The sequence below is a fragment of the Myxine glutinosa genome, chromosome 9 (genome assembly GCF_964187855.1).
Source record: "Myxine glutinosa chromosome 9, kmMyxGlut1.1, whole genome shotgun sequence".
NCBI lineage: Eukaryota > Metazoa > Chordata > Myxini > Myxiniformes > Myxinidae > Myxine > Myxine glutinosa.
The window spans coordinates 34,110,552-34,127,959 of NC_136269.1; the positions used below are offsets into that span (position 1 = coordinate 34,110,552).

Below are 17,408 nucleotides of genomic sequence, written 5' to 3' on the forward strand. Positions count from 1 at the left end.
AGGAGTCCTGCGGCCTGGTCGAACCGGTGGCAGCACGATCCATACCTGGTTTAATCGTGGGCCGCACCCTTGTAAAAACGGACGGGCCAGTCGTGGCCGTCCGAGTAATTAATATTAGCACCGAACCACGCACTATAGTGAGGGGCACGAAGGTAGCTGGCTGCACCCCAGTGAGAGAAGTCGCGTCAGTGAGGGGCGAGAACATCCAGCCGAGCCGGCCCCAGGCGGAGCCTTCAATAAGTTCTAGGAATTGGCCCGATCCCATTTGCGAGATGGTAAATCGGAGTAGCATAGAGTTGGGAGGTACCCAGAGGGAGGCCTTACACAAACTGGTTGGGTCCCATTTGGACCTCTTCTCCTTGTCCACCGAAGATATTGGACGTACGGGCCTGGTGAAACATCAGATCCACACCGGTGAGGCCCAGCCTATTCGTCAGGCCGCCCGACGGCTCCCTTTGAGCAAGAGGGCGGAAGCTGACGAGCAGGTTGAAAAAATGCTCGACGCAGGCATGATCGAGCCCTCGGGAAGTCCTTGGATGTCACCTGTTGTGCTGGTCAAAAAGAAAGATGGGACCACGCGGTTCTGCGTGGACTATCGCCAGCTAAACAACGTGACACTCAAGGACTCATATCCCCTGCCAAGGATTGATGACACCCTCGATGCCGTTGCGGGCTCAAATTGGTTCACAACTTTGGACCTCAAGAGTGGGTATTGGCAGGTGGAGATGGATCGGACAGGGAAGGAGAAAACGGCATTTTCCACAGGTAAGGGGCTGTATCAGTTCACTGTGATGCCGTTTGGTTTGTGTAACGCCCCCGCCACCTTTGAGCGATTAATGGAGCATGTGCTAGGCGGCATGCCATGGCAATCATGCCTGGTATACCTGGATGACGTCCTGGTACATGCCAAGACCTTCCCCCAGGCGGTAACTAATTTGGACCAGGTGTTCGGGTGCCTCAGACAGGCAGGGTTGAAGCTGAACCTGAGTAAGTGCACTTTGTTTGCAAGAGAGGTGGCCTATCTAGGTCACGTTATCGGCCGCGAGGGGGTAAAAACGGACCCAGACAAAATTAAAGCGGGAGAGGAGTGGCCCGCACCACGTACCATCAAAGAGGTGCGGGGATTTTTAGGACTCTGCTCCTACTACCGGCGCTTTGTGGCGAAATTTGCGGAGTTGGCCCGTCCCCTCCACCGGCTTACGGAGAAGGGGACGCGATTTAATTGGACAAGGGAGTGCCACGAGGCCTTCCAAAAATTGAAGGGGTGTCTAACATCCGCACCCCTTCTAGCTTACCCCACTAGTGACGGGACATTTACCCTGGACACGGATGCGAGCCAGGAAGGATTGGGCGCAGTTTTGTCTCAGACACAGGAGGGCGTGGAGAGAGTGATTGGTTACTATAGTCGGGCCTTAAGTAGGCCCGAGCGAAATTATTGTGTCACTCGCAAGGAGTTATTGGCTATGCTGGCTGCCATGAACCAGGTACGGGTGGAAATTTTCGGTTCGAACTGACCATTCCTCCTTGCAATGGCTCCTTCGGTTCAAGGAACCAGAGGGCCAAATTGCAAGGTGGTTGGAAAAGTTGCAGCAGTACGATTTTAATGTGGCCCATAGGGCCGGGAAGGCCCATGGTAATGCGGACGCACTCTCTCGGCATCCTTGTCTGGGGGAAAACTGCAAATTTTGTGCGAGACACGAGGAGAGGGAGCAATTGGGCGATTCTGCCCCGATTCTCGTAGTCCGGGCAACCCGGGTGAGAGGGCCAATTTTGCCACTAACCGCGGACGAGGAATTTGGAGATTTGGCTTGGAGCACGGCCCAGCAGGAGGATCCTGTCCTGGGGACCGGTGTTCAATTGGGTCAAATTGGGGCAAAGACCAAAGGGGGAAGAGGTCACCCCCCTCGGGGCGCAAACAAAGGCGTATTGGGCTCAGTGGCAGACCCTGGAGTTGAAAGGCAACATCTTATATCGCAAGTGGGTGGAGGTTCCCTCTGAAAGAACTTCCTGGCTGGTGATAGTCCCTGACAAATTTAAGAACGTCATATTGCAACAGGTGCATGGTACCCGCTCCGGCGGCCATTTGGGCAGGACAAAGACAATATCTCGGGTCCGCCGGAGGTTCTATTGGGTGAATATGGGGCGCGACATACAGGACTGGTGTCGGAGATGCGATGCCTGTTCCGCCAAAAAGGGACCAGCACGGAGGATGAGGGCCCCCCTTCAATTACATCAGGTGGGGGCCCCCCTTGAGCGGGTGGCTATGGATATTCTAGGACCGCTGCCCCGCACCCACCAAGGTAATAAGTATATCCTCGTTGTAATGGACTATTTCACCAAGTGGCCGGAGGCCTATGCCCTCCCAAACCAAGAAGCAGGGGTGGTAGCACAGGCCTTCGTGGAAGGATTTGTATGTCGGCATGGGATTCCACAGGAGCTGCACACCGATCAGGGACAAAATTTTGAGAGCCAATTATTAAAAGATGTGTGCAGACTCCTGTCAATTAGGAAAACCAGAACCACGCCCTTGCGGCCACAATCTGACGGGATGGTGGAAAGATTCAACAGAACATTGATCCAACAACTGGCATTGTTCACCACCACCCGTCAGGATGACTGGGACGAACATCTCCCGTACCTGTTGATGGCCGACCGAACTAGCCAGCACGGGGCCACCGCATGCAGTCCAGCGTTGCTTATGTATGGGCGGGAGTTACGGGCTCCCGCCGACTTGCTATGCGGTCCCGTGCCAGACACCACGGATACACCGCCGAGGGAGGGTTACGCACGTCACCTGGAGGAAGGCATGGAGCGAGTCCATGCCTTCGCCTGCCGCCAGCTCCATCTGGCGGGGGCCAAGATGAAGCGCAGGTATGACGACCGGAGCCAGGGGAGTCAATACGCTCCGGGGATGAAGATTTGGTTCTTTAATCCCCGGAGGCGGAAGGGCAGGTGCCCAAAACTCACCTCCCCCTGGCAAGGCCCGGGAGTCGTCCTGTCGCAAGTCTGTGACGTGGTCGTTAAGATCAAAATGGGGCCACGGGCCCCCCCTCAGATCGTCCATGCCGAACAGATAAGACCTTATGCCGGCGAGCAGGCGCCTCATGGATCGCCTCGGCTCTAGATGCCGAGGCAGGACCCAGTACCTCTTGCGACGGGGGCTCATAGCGTCAGAGGACTGGGGGGATGGTAGTGGGAGATGCCCGATGTGGTGGGATGGCAACTCTGTCATCCCTCACAGCGGGGGCAAAGGAGCACTAGTCTTATGGGGTTTATGGCAGTGAAAACTAGCCCGGGAGGGTTAGGATATAATGATAGGGACATAGAAGATGACCTTAGGTGACGTTAAGATTAGGTAGTGACAATGACACCTGTAGTGGGGACGCAGGTAGATTAGAGTGGATGATAATGACGTGGTATGTGCTTAGTTTAAAGGGAAGACGGGGAGCACTAAGTTAGCAGAGCAACAGGTAGATTAGATGATGCCGTGTGAGTGTTGGAAGTGTATCCAGAAGTGTATTGTGAAAAGTGTGTGAGGAACAGGTGTGATTGCACAGGTGTGCAACTGAACAGGTGTGTGGAGCAGTGTATGAGTGAGTGATAGTGATGAGTGTTGTATTGACCGAATGGTCCAGGAAGGAAGGAGGGTGCAGGTGGCACCAGGTGTGATTGCACAGGTGTGCAACAACAGGTGTATGGAGAATGGTTGTGTGGAATAAATGGTAGTGTGGAATATCTGGAGTATTGGAATGGATGATCGTGGAGTGAGTATGGTGGAAACTATGGAATGGAGTGGATGGTGCGAAGGTGTGAATGGGGGAAGGATGGACCCCCATCACGAATACCCGGGGCGGGTAGTGTAAGTGTTAGGTAGAGGGAACAGGTAAATTGTCGTTGGATATTGGCATCTGTGGTGCGGGTGAAAGAATGGTATTTGGATGGGTGCATTAGTGTTGTGGAAATGGCTGGGCGTGTAGCCTGTTAGTGTGTGTAGTTGGTTTGGGCACTCCACCACTGTGAGGATGTCGGCCAGGTGAGGCCGCAGGTGGGCTCTGGGAGCTAGTAGTTGTGGATGGGGCCCGAGGATCCGGAGGACGGACCCGGGTAGCCCAGTGCCAGAGGGCACCAAGGGGTGACAGAGCCAGGAGGGGCCTTCCCCAGTTAGTTAGGTTAGGGTGAGGAGCTAGGTAAGCTCGGGTGGCAACTACAGTGGTGGAGGTGTGCAGGTGGGTAGACCTGCTGGGAGAGCTACACGTCTCAGCCCAGAAATGGTGCAAGGGCACCGGGAGATGAATCGGGGGAGTGAGACCCCAAATTGAGAAGCACCACAGTTTGGTCAATGGGAATTGGTTTTTAGAACCCATAGTGTAAGTTGGCCAATGGATTGGCAGGGAAAGTCCCCGGGTAGTGTAAAGTGTGTTAATGTCATTTAGAAAGTAGTTAGGATGAAAATCTCCTTGCACCATCTGCATCCACTCACCTGAGGTGACGTAACTCCACACCATGCCATGTTTTATTATTTTTATTGATGCAAATGTTTGGAATGTGAGACGCATCATGACGTGGGTGTGACATTGTGCTTTGTGTTCCATCTCTTCCTCCTTGTGAGGATTGATGATGAATTGGGTGATGGCAAATTTTGGATAGAGGGAGTGAAGACGAATTTTAAATATGGGGAAGACGTGACGGTAGCGACGGATTTGTAAATGTGTAGATTTTGTAAATATGGGGTAAGGGCAAGGGTAGAGTAGGTGACAGGGGGGGTGACGTACGGTAGGGACGAGCTTTCTCACTTCGCTCTCCGTACGCTCTTCGCCTTACATTGCCTTATTGATGTGTACCCTTGTGACCTTACCCCTCGCTCATCTGTCTCTCCCCCCCTTTGTCTCCCACATGAGGACCTGTGCACCACTGGGTGCCGAGGGGAGCGTGCGTGAGTCCGCCATTGTGCGCCCGGAACTCCCAGAACCAGCTGTCTGCATCGATGCACCACATTATGGACCACATGTCTGTGGCTGAGCACCACTGATGGACCCCATGGGTTGGAGCATGGCCCCTCTGCTGGAACCGGCCATGAAGGCCCGAAATCTTGCTGGCGGACCTTGATCACAGGGCACCGATGCCCCACAGGTGAACCACACTAGTCGGCCCCCTGTGGGCCATAAATAAAACAAAAATGGACACGTTTGGGCAAGTTTTATTGCAAATAGGCCGCCAGCAAAGAAAATGACAACATCTGGAAGAGAGCAATAGCCAGCAGAGGGAGCCGAAGAGCAAGAGACCACCTGCAGGGTTAGGGGTTGTCGATTTATTTTTATTGATGAACAGTGATGACTGTGCACCGATTGGTGCTTGAGGGTGTGTTGGTGCGTTGGTGCGTTTTGGGTGCTTTCATGGTGCGTCGATGCAGAGCAGACTGTCTCCCCCCCAGAAAGAACAATCACAGGTCCTGGGTTGCGTTTTGTAAATAAAAGTAGCGTCAATTGTAAATAATGCTCCCCACTGTCAATGTATAGTTTGAAGACCATTCCGCAATTTGGTTAGCTGTGGGCGTGAGTCTGTTAGGTAGGGTGCAATGGAGCAGCGGGACATATTTATTTATGTTTTAAAACTGTCGCACTCAGGGTCAGGTTAAAAGTAGAGGGAACTACACCTACGTGTCACACTAAATTAAAGTTATAGGCCCAGGACGTGCCTAAGAGGAGGAGGGTGCAGTGTTGCGGATATGAGGATTGTATTTTTCTGATTGTATTGTATTGCATTGTAAATTGTTATGAATTATTGCTTTATTCTGAGCCCTCCTTGCTCCAGTCTGTTGTATAAAGGTCAAAGGGCGTTCCGGTAGTTAATTCCATAAAGCATACATTGAAGGACACTATAATACCCTTGTTCAGTAGTTTATTTCCTTATTCTGTGTATGAGGTTAAGGCTTTGTCTTCCATTAAAATGACACTCCATTGCACCAAGTGAAATAGATAGATCCCCTTTCATTCCCATTCCCAAAAACCGCAATTGCCAACTGTTCCCTCCGCGACTCCATTCGCCACGAGGTAGGCTCGGAGAAGAAGGGTGTGTCTCCACCTCGTCATAGAGGGGAGGAGTGAGCCAGCCCCGAACAACAAACCAAGAACGAGGGGTTTGGTTTGAGAGGGCAGAGGAAGAGCGATCGAGGAGGTTCGCGAAGGTTGAGGGGCGGGGCCTATATAACCCGCTGCGGGACGCTCCCCAAGAGATGAGTTCTGAGTTCTGCAAAGAGACGAGCTTCAGAGAGAAGTGCGCAAGGAGGGAAGAGAAGCGAGAAGGAAGCCTTTAACACAAGTGCACGAGAGAAGCGCGGGGAAGCCTTGAGAGAAGTGCACGACGTCACCCTGCTCGCTCCCAGCCTGACGAGGCCCGGTTTGCTGTGCGCCCTGCAAAGCCTTCCAGCTTGTGGTCCGAGCTGAACCTTCCTCCCGGTCCAGCCAATCGTTCCTGCCTCCATTCCCCATTCGTGTGAGTCCGTCTCTGTTTGTTCTGTCAAGGGTATAAGTTAAGCCTGTGTAGATAAGCTAGTAATTTTCACTGTGTCACCTGCTTTTTCCATGTTCCCTGTAAATAACTTTGACTGCTCCTTTTGCTTGTGTGTAAATAATAAATCCCGTTACTCTTCTGTACGTATTCTTCTTCCTCTTTACATTCGGTCGCTTTAGAGGTTTCCAAATTGAATATCTGTGGCGCGATCCGGCCAACGTTCGGGGGATCGGGTGAATCGGGGAAACTGTTCGGCCGCGGTGCCTCCGCTCGGCAAACAACATCCTTATCCGCGGACCGTAACAATATGTCTGAAACTTACTTATGAGGGTTTAAAACGAACTGACACAAGCTCAGCTTTCATTTGGTACCTTATATGTATGTGTAGCTGCGATAATGACCCCATAATTCACCAAAATATGAAAATGTGCCAACGGATCACGAGGCGAAGCGAAATTGGTCACGTTTTGAGGGTACCCCCATACATTGACCCCAAATGACAAGTTCATCCCAACGTATGCAATGTTAACATTTGATTTCATGTTCAGGACACTCTAGGGCATCAGAAAATATAGGGTCAGAGGTTTGTGGGGGGGTACACGGCCAGCTATAGTAGCCCATGGCCTATATTACGCACCATCAGATTAAAGTACTGTACTGCACTTAATGGAGTCGGTCCACATGCAAGGCCAAAACTGATCAGACCACACATCATATGCAGGTTGTCCTTTGAAAAAACAACAAAATTATAGGCCGAGGCATCTACATATGATGTCGTTACAGCTGTTTGCATGTACCCTCAATAAAAATCTACAATTAAAGATCAATACCATCGACGTTGAACAGCTGCAGCTGCCCTCCATCTTCACGAGTCCATGGAGGCACCATGTACAGGATGTACGCCACACGTCTGCCTTCCAATTCATCATCATGGCACAGCAATACATCTGTGAGAATGGCCAGGACAGCCAAACCTTAGAAACACGAGGCACACTTCCGGAAATTTTAAACTATGCAGGAACATTGTGTACACAGTACAACCTGAAATGACTCTGCTCTTCGTTCAGAAACATGGCTTTGCAGCCTTTATCGCACTGTACTCTCCCCCAGGTACAAGGAAGTATTCACGACACTCACTTCACACTGGGTTGTACTGTGAAAATTGAAGCAGAAATGGTTACGAGGTAGATGGAAGTGAGCGTTATATACCTGTGTGCTCGTACTTAGAGCAGAACATATCCACGGTCGTCTCTAGAGTCACGCCAAAGACATCGGAGAGCCAAAACCGGAAGTCTTCGTACAAAATTTGTCTGCACCGATACAAGGAAAGTCTTTTTTACAGGGTGAAATGAAGACCAAATACAGCAGATTTTTCCAAACGAAGACTTTTCACCAGGTATTGACAACACACCAAAAATCTTTTATTCCAATTTAAATTTTGGGAATTTATCTAAATTTGTTCAAAATACTTAATTTTAATCAGTCTACAGTAACAAATCTATATTTTGTCACTCCGACGTTACACAGTAATGACAACAACAACAACTTGGTTTCATCTATTTTTTAACCACGGTATTTACTAATACAAGCCACTTTGGATTAACAGTGCAAGGATTATTGTTGAAAAAGCACAGTTGGTGTTTAATTTTGTGACATTATATGATGGATGAGTAGAGTTGACAGAATAGATCAGAGACATCACACGGGCCTTTGAACCATCTAGTCTGGGGCAGGCTGTCATGCTCATGCTTCTCAGGAAACGCGACACTAATGGGCACAGCGCCCTTTGGATGGGTCATTAAGCCGAGTGTCCCATTTATGAGAATTTGCAAACAGCCAAACACCCTGGCCAAATTCCAAATATGTCCCACCTGACAGTCGACCCGAACGAACCAAGACTGAACTCACAGTGGTTCCCAACCTCTATCATGAATACAAACAATCTGGTGATCGGGGGACACGTCGTCCAAGCAGTAACCTCTCCTTAATATTAAAAGTATTTTATGAACGGGGAACGTTTACCTATCCGCTATAAGTTTGAGTACCCTATTAATGTGTTGTGGTTGAAGTTCAGAATGATTTTATCTGACTGGTATTGAAAATTATAACCATACATAATGTGATCCTAACAGGTTCGTGACCGATACCAAGTTGACAAGCAACACAACATTTTTTGCGAGGATATCTCAAAATTGTTTTGAAGCTACGGCCTCTTCAATTAAACATAAAATGTGTAGTATTTTTATTAGCCTTGTGGTACACTCTGCGGGTAAGCAGAACTTCAATTTAGAGAAACGATCCGTAATTATCAAACCAACGAGTTTGTTTTGTTGGATACGAAACCACTGAAGTAACAACGTACCGTAGTGCGGAAATGCAGGGTTCTTGTATCTTTCCCAGATCATCAGACTGCAATGAAAAAGGTTAATTTGTGGTAATATACATTATAAACCCTTCAAACTGTCACAGATGAACCGACATGCACATGGTTAGTGTGGAAGGTGAATAGGATAAATAAATAAATAAAACTTACAAAACATTGAATTATATTATCATTACCAAGTTATACAATCAAACTTTTTACTTTTTTTTTTTTTTCTTTTTTTTTTATTATACTGAATCAAGGCTCGTGAAAGAGCTGACAACCGCGAGGGAAAGACAGTACAGGGGGACCGCGAGGGAAAGACAGCACAGGGGGACCGCGAGGGAAAGACAGCACAGGGGGACCGCGAGGGAAAGACAGCACAGGGGGACCGCGAGGGAAAGACAGCACAGGGGGACCGCGAGGGAAAGACAGCACAGGGGGACCGCGAGGGAAAGACAGCACAGGCGGACCGCGAGGGAAAGACAGCACAGGGGGACCGCGAGGGAAAGACAGCACAGGGGGACCGCGAGGGAAAGACAGCACAGGGGGACCGCGAGGGAAAGACAGCACAGGGGGACCGCGAGGGAAAGACAGCACAGGGGGACCGCGAGGGAAAGACAGCACAGGGGGACCGCGAGGGAAAGACAGCACAGGGGGACCGCGAGGGAAAGACAGCACAGGGGGACCGCGAGGGAAAGACAGCACAGGGGGACCGCGAGGGAAAGACAGCACAGGGGGACCCGCGAGGGAAAGACAGCACAGGGGGACCCGCGAGGGAAAGACAGCACAGGGGGACCGCGAGGGAAAGACAGCACAGGGGGACCCGCGAGGGAAAGACAGCACAGGGGGACCCGCGAGGGAAAGACAGCACAGGGGGACCGCGAGGGAAAGACAGCACAGGGGGACCCGCGAGGGAAAGACAGCACAGGGGGACCGCGAGGGAAAGACAGCACAGAGGGACCGCGAGGGAAAGACAGCACAGAGGGACCGCGAGGGAAAGACAACACAGAGGGACCGCGAGGGAAAGACAGCACAGAGGGACCGCGAGGGAAAGACAGCACAGAGGGACCGCGAGGGAAAGACAGCACAGAGGGACCGCGAGGGAAAGACAGCACAGGGGGACCGCGAGGGAAAGACAGCACAGAGGGACCGCGAGGGAAAGACAGCACAGGGGGACCGCGAGGGAAAGACAGCACAGGGGGACCCGCGAGGGAAAGACAGCACAGGGGGACCCGCGAGGGAAAGACAGCACAGGGGGACCCGCGAGGGAAAGACAGCACAAGGGCACCACGAGGGAAAGACAGCACAGAGGGGCCGCGAGGGAAAGACAGCACAGTGGGACCGCGAGGGAAAGACAGCACAGTGGGACCGCGAGGGAAAGACAGCACAGAGGGACCGCGAGGAAAAGACAGCACAGTGGGACCGCGAGGAAAAGACAGCACAGTGGGACCGCGAGGGAAAGACAGCACAGTGGGACCGCGAGGGAAAGACAGCACAAAGGGACCATGAGGGAAAGCCAGTACAGAGGGACCATGAGGAAAAGACAGCACAGAGGGACCGCGAGGGAAAGACAGCACAGGGGGACCGCAAGGGAAAGACAGCACAGAGGGACCGTGAGGAAAAGACAGCACAAAGGGACCGCGAGGGAAAGACAGTACAGTTGGGACCGCGAGGGAAAGACAGTACAGAGGGACCGCGAGGGAAAGACAGCACAGAGGGACCGCGAGGGAAAGACAGCACAGAGGGACCGTGAGGGAAAGACAGCACAGAGGGACCGCGAGGGAAAGAGAGCACAGAGAGACCGCGAGGGAAAGAGAGCACAGTTGGGACCGCGAGGGAAAGACAGTACAGTTGGGACCGTGAGGGAAAGACAGTACAGAGGGACCGCGAGGGAAAGACAGTACAGTTGGGACTGCGAGGGAAAGACAGTACAGAGGGACCGCGAGGGAAAGACAGTACAGAGGGACCGCGAGGGAAAGACAGTACAGAGGGACCGCGAGGGAAAGACAGTACAGAGGGACCGCGAGGGAAAGACAGCACAGAGGGACCACTTTCGGCTATAAGAGTACTCCATTACAATTTGAGATTGCATTAGTGATTAGAGTAATATACATACTGTATACAATTATATTTTACATTTCAACTTCAAATGGAACAAAAAAAAGTAAAAATAAAAAAATAAAAATAAAGTTTTTCAAATTTTACAAATTCTCTCCCTACCCTACATTAGTGAAAATAAACTGTTTCCTTCAGCCTTAGGTTTATTATTTCTGTGTAAACTAAGAAAGAACGAGAACAGCACTCGGTAGGGCGCGTACCTCCGCCAGGCTGAACAGTTTACGTTTTGTATCCCACTCATAGGCCAGATCTGCACTGGCACCATCACCACAATCGAAGCAGCTTGTTCTGGTCACCTACCCGACTCATCCACCAGGTTTCACCCGAATCCATCCATAACTGTTTGAGATATCATGCTATGTATCATTTTTGGCCCTCCCTCTCAATGATGAAGAATCACTTAAATGAAGATTTTAAAGGTTGTATAAAAAAGAAATTCCGGAAGTTCACCACCGTTGATGCAGCATCTTTTACACCACCTTGTTTTACATTAGTTATTTATGCCTGTTGTTTGCATCCTTTATGACATACCTAAAAACAGCAAGTTTCCAGATTGAAATGATTTTCAATCTTGTTTGACTGCCAGACAGGCAGAGTAAAAAGATCATCTCACTCCTCTCTGGTCTTGTAGACCTCAGACTGTAACTGTGACGAAGGTTCACGTGATCGGGTTGGATCTCATCTGAAGAGATTTGTTTGGAGATTCTCATTTTATTATTAATACTGATGAACCGACATTAAAGGTTTATTTAAAGAAAAAAATAATTTTCTTTTTGTTGATGACGGGAATGAAGATAAGTTAAACGAGTTTTTATTAAATGTATGTTGAAGTGTTTGATTGTTCATTTAATGAGGTGTTTTTCACTCGTTTTGTTTTATTCACTGCATTGTTTTATATGACTATATGATAGCCTGGTGTTGGCTTAGCGGTTAGGGTGCCGGCTTGGGATCCTAGGATCCTGGGTTTGAATCCCGGTCGATCACTGAATTAACGCCAGGGGGGTTGACTCATCTCAAAGCCTGGGGGTTGCCTAGGGGTTGACTCAAAGCCTGCCATCCTTCCGAGGTCGGCAAATTGAGTACCAGCTTGCTGGGATGAATGATCACGGTGAGTACCCCGATTTAGAATAGGTACACCGTATCCCTGCGCATCGTAAGAGGCGACCAAGGGTTGGCGTCAGGAAAGGCATCCGGCCATAAAAACATTGCCTCAAACAGGGAACCATGATTGTCATGGGGCCCGCAAGGCTAACCCTCGCTCTAGTGGGGAAAATGGCCTTAAAACGATCATTCTTTTTTTTAAACTCCTCTCTGTGCAGGTGCAATCGGGATGAATTCAGAGCCAAAGTACCTGAACTGATAAATTACAGGTTCAATTTCTGATTAGTGTTAAAAAGATAACACTCAATTAAAATTAAGTTATACCTCGATCATAAACTGACGTTTATAGACAGAGACAGAGAGAGAGAGAGAGAGAGAGAGAGAGAGAGAGAGAGAGGAGAGAGAAGTGAACGAACTGCTTAATCGCACTTTTCGGTTCATGAGCGTGGGGTAATTAGTTCATGTCTTAGACCCAAGATTCAAACATATCGAATGAGTTACTTCTTATGCAGGTCTCTTGTTAAATAACCACATTTTGATCGAATACAAACTTTACAAAATTCAGCCAATTGATTAATAGACTTTTCATTCCGAGCAATTCATAGGTCCGAGATGCACCGAGATGAAGAAAGAGCAATCAGAGATTGCAGACCCTTGCCAGGACGTGTTTTTAAAGGCTTTTGTATTAAAACAAATATGGCGGCCGAACCACATGGCTGATGACGTAGGCATTTTTTTTCTCCACCAATTTATCCCAAGATGACACTCAAGAAATGTCATCTTGATTGGATGAATTTTTGTACTTGTCAAATTATGACGTCATAATAGAGGCACCAATGACATCATCAAACATTTTATTCCCCATTTAGAGTTCTTTACAATGAGCCATGTCTCAATTTTTTCTATGCAGCGCTTTCAGAGATAGAGGTGCAAAGTTTTTCGTTTTTTTCCAAGATGGCGCCCATACCATGTGACCTATGACGTCATAATTATCAATAAAAAATTCTACAGGAGAAGGCAAACTTTGTATGGTGAAAATTTCCTGTCAATCGGACCAACAGTTGCAGAGAAAATCATATTTATTCTGTGCGGAAAAACAGACACAAACAAACAGACAGACAAAATGACTCAAATGCAATGCCCTCTCCTCCGGCGAGGGTAATAATGACAATTTTTAAAAAATCTGACAATAAAGTTCCAGGACTGATGGTTTTTTTTCTCGAGAGGTTGCAGCACTGGCTTGGGTTTCGTAATTGGATGTGCATCATAATCTTCCTATCAGTACTGTGTTAGCCGTTGTATCCATCAGTTGTGTTTTGTAGCTGTACTGGAGTTTTGTTGAAATTACAAATGTTGCAATTGTATTCTGAAGATGAACGGAAAACTTATGGAACAGAGAATCATCAAGTTTTTGGTAAAACTAAATGAAAGTGGCATGGACATTTTCAACATGCTGAAGCTGGTGTACGGGGAAGATGCAATGTCAAGATCATGTGTGTTTGAGTGGCCAAGTTGTTTGCGGAAGGGAGAACGGAGGTGAATGATGACACGCGGTCAGGACGCCCATCGCCATTTGCCAAAACAGACAAAAATGTCGAAAGAGTGACAACGTTGGTCCGATTTGACCATCGTCCGAAACTCCAATAAAAGGAACTCATTTTGTATCAATCAAAGAGATCCAGAGAGCTGTGACAAATGAGCTAAATTATCTTTCAGGCAACGACTTATAAGGGTGCTTTGAAGCATGGCAGTGACGTTGGCAAGCATTTATAGACTCCCAGGGAGATCACAGTCTCTACAAAAAAAAATTTATATTGCTTTTATCCTGGGATCTAATTATATGAAATAATTAGGTTAATTTAATCCTTTAATCCTCATGTCACAGTCAAGAGTGTTCTCCTGCACAGAGCAGAAACTTGGACGATAACCAACATTCTGTCCAAAAGGCTCGATGGTGTATACACCAGACTACTGAGGGCATCACTTAACATTTCATGGAGAGCACACTGGACTAACAAACAGCTGTATGGAAAGATCCCTAGAGTATCGGAGTGACTACTTCAGAAACGTCTCAGGTTCAGTGGGCACTGCTGGAGAAGTGATCGAGAGATGGCCAAGATGGTACTTTTCTGGGAACCTTCTCATGGTCACCGCTCAAGAAGATTACCCGCTACAACCTACATTGATACACTGGAACACAACACCAAAAAATCAACAGGCATGACCTCCCTGAATTTACGGCAAGAAGGGAACAACAGAAAAAGATTGTCTGTAGTGTCCGATCGAGATCGACCCAATGATTATGATGATCATGATTAGTCCTGGGACTTTATTGTCGGATATCATATGTACTTTCTTATGCATGTACTGTACGCACCTTATATAATCTAAAACAGCTCGGCTTATCTCCACTAAATATTGCCCACGAGCTTGGCGTATCAAGGAGCCAAATTGGACCCTTACTTCCTGATGGTGGGGGAAATTACCCAGACAAACGGCAGCGTAATGTATGCATATTGATTTGATGTACCATATACTTTTTGCAAAGTGTCGGTGCTGCCAAAGCAGTTTTTTGGCAAAGGTGATGCTGGGCGGTTTCCTATTGTCCTCCAAGCGGTGTTTGTCCCTGATCTATCCTTTTAAATGCTGAGCGTCAAGCAAGGAAGCAGCACGTACCGTTCTTTAAGTCTTAGGTATTACTTGGTGAGGACACTAACCATTACACTACCGAGTCTCATCATATACATACCAGTTTCGGTCAAATTTGAACATTAATGAGGAGGTGGAAGGGGAGTGAGGGGGGCAACCACAACTACCAATCAATTTTTACTCCACACATTACATCATAGGATTGTTCAAGATATTCACCACCACCATAATTACCTCAATGAAGGAGTGGGTATTTAGTGGTATGACAAAATCCACAGTTTAACTTATCTGCTGGCACAAGGTGACACAAGCCTTTACCAAAGAAACTGCAGGGATATTCCATCGTCTTGTTAACCATTTATCCAAGCCCTTCAATCAAAAGTCCTACAGTAATTTTAGAAATGTATCGAAATACCTGCTGGAACTTGTAGAGATCATTTGACTTGTGTCGAAAGGGAAGTGAAAGCAACTCATTTTGGAGGTTCTCAAAAAAGTCTCCTTCAGCCTCGAGGAAGTTTGAGATAACGCAGTGGTGAAAGGGGTGGCAATCCACCTCCAGCCCTTCATCTGCACACACACACACACACACTTTAACAGTCATTCGTTAACACGTACATATAATACAAATTGGACAGGGGCTCAATCAGAAAGTGTGGTCTCCTTGGAAAGATGGGTTCAAATTAGTTGGATGGGTATCGAATGGGTTGGAGATGGGGAAGGGCAAGGATATTGGCAGGACTTCTAGGTAGCTTGTGTGTGGATGGGTGATGGTATCTGGGATTGGGTTGGTGTCAGGCAGGCAGGATGGGCCGAATGGCATCCTCCTGCATCAATTGCTCAGTGAGCACCGTTGTGCCCATCATGCAGTGCCCCCTGCAGGTTAGGCTAGGAATTTGATCTCGCTCGCCACAACACGTGGGACCTTTAACGTCCACCAAATACCGACTAAACTAAAACCAGCAGACGGACAACCCGACTTAATCAAAGTCTACCGTGTCCACGAGAGGGAGACGTGCTTCGTGATGCAACACCGCGCCTGCGAAGCACCAATCTGACAGTTTATAGTCGGGTCGGGATTCGAACATTTGTATCGTTAATGCTCTATGAATACATTATACAGTACGTACATGGGTACATACCAGGCACGCACAGCCCCTTCGATCCAAACGCGTCGCGCACAGCCTTGGCGTGGTTATAAACCCGGAGCGTGGCGTGTCCAGGTGCGTGTCCAGGTCCAGGTCCAGGTCCAGGTCCAGGTGCAGGTGCAGGTGCAGGTCCAGGTGCAGGTGCGTGCCCAGGTCCAGGTACCCGTAATCTGCTCACCTTCGGTTGCGGGTCTTCCCGCGCCTCGCCGGAACGCTTCCTACCCATCCGCTCTTTTCCTGTCAGTTTATTTCACTTATTCACGTGTTTGCCCTTAAATCTACTTCCGGTTGTCACAAAATGGACTCGGCGGGAGCTTTGTTCACTTTCGGCAGTTTTAATGTCTAAAGTTCTCCTCCTCCTTCCTTTCTGTTTGGTTATTTAATTATGTATTTTTTTCTTTGTTTTACGTACTATGTCAAAGCGTCTTTGGGTTTCTTGAAAAGCGCTATACAAAATAAATGTATTATTATTATTATTATAAAGTAGTTTATGTAAGGCGATTGTCTCTACACAGATTGGATGAAAATAAGGATTAAAAATATAACTTCCTGTGTCTCAGCAGAGGAACCAGTGCGTTGATTTTTTTGTTGCCAATACATGTTTTAAAGAGATGGGTAAATACTGACATCATTGTGGAGCAGTTGTGTAAAAAAAATAACGAGGAGTCCATTATTTTAAAGAGTCGTGTACAAAGAGATGAATAATGATTAATATTGCAGTGTTGAAAATGGTACGAAGTGAAAACAAGGCGAAAGGCAATTTATTACAATCTACAAGCCCGCCAAATGAATAAGGAACGGGGGGATTGGCAAGCGCTAGCTAGCTGCTTGGTAACTGAACACACCCCAGGGACAAGTTATACAGGGCGTGGTGTCTGTCATAACATAACTAATATGAGCTGTCAAACGCAGCTCCTGGGAAGTGGGCATGGCCTGTGTGAGAGTGAGAGTGCTGTATTGTAGTGAAGAAGAGGAGGCCGTCGAAGGCTCATGTACGACGCCGGTTTGGTGCTGCGTTCCATGATGATCAATAAAGTCTCCATCTCGTAAATTGTGACTCAACGTCGTTTATTAGATTGTATAAGGGTGGTGTATAAGTGCTTCAGTAGCGCTAAACTTACGAATTTTTTTAACGATTTCTAAAATCATTATCCCCCACCAAATTAATTTGCAATTGGGCACTGGATTTGACACCAATACAAATCTTCTTATTCAAGAGCCGAGGCATTCATTTTATGAAGGACCTGAAAAAAAGCTGTAAACATCCAAAAAAAACGTTTCAAATGGAGCACTTCGTCGCCATTACAACATCTAAATGGCATCAGACGTGGTGGAGAAGAACATGGAGGAGCAAGGTTAAATGGCATTGGGATTTGTGGATCAAGGTAAACATCTATATTATAAAACAGGTGTGTCTGTCCATCCCCAAACTACTCCCTCAGTTTTGGGGCTAGCCTTGCAAAACCTCCTGTGGAACGTTTTGGGGTCCGAGCGGATGTTGTAAGGTTTTACCATCAACG

The 17,408-nt window shown here is 48.1% G+C and overlaps 1 protein-coding gene across 5 annotated transcripts in view; it reads right to left on the reverse strand.

The window, feature by feature from the left end:
• Window positions 1–16,242, reverse strand: part of OGFOD1 (2-oxoglutarate and iron dependent oxygenase domain containing 1) — a 48,314-nt gene extending 32,072 nt beyond the window's left edge. For 2 of the 5 annotated variants that reach the window (XM_078784260.1, XM_068129325.2), the window contains exons 1-5: window positions 15,883–16,114; window positions 15,159–15,310; window positions 8,873–8,919; window positions 7,720–7,820; window positions 7,341–7,457 (exon numbers count right to left, since the gene is read on the reverse strand). In XM_078784260.1, the coding sequence (XP_078640386.1) occupies window positions 7,341–7,457; window positions 7,720–7,820; window positions 8,873–8,919; window positions 15,159–15,310; window positions 15,883–16,114 (649 nt within the window). Of the gene's footprint in view, window positions 1–7,340; window positions 7,458–7,719; window positions 7,821–8,872; window positions 8,920–11,193; window positions 11,284–15,158; window positions 15,311–15,870 lie in introns of those variants that run through there. The other 3 variants (XM_068129326.2, XM_068129324.2, XM_078784261.1) reach the window with 3 other exon arrangements.
• Between the last annotated feature and the right edge of the window lie 1,166 nt (window positions 16,243–17,408).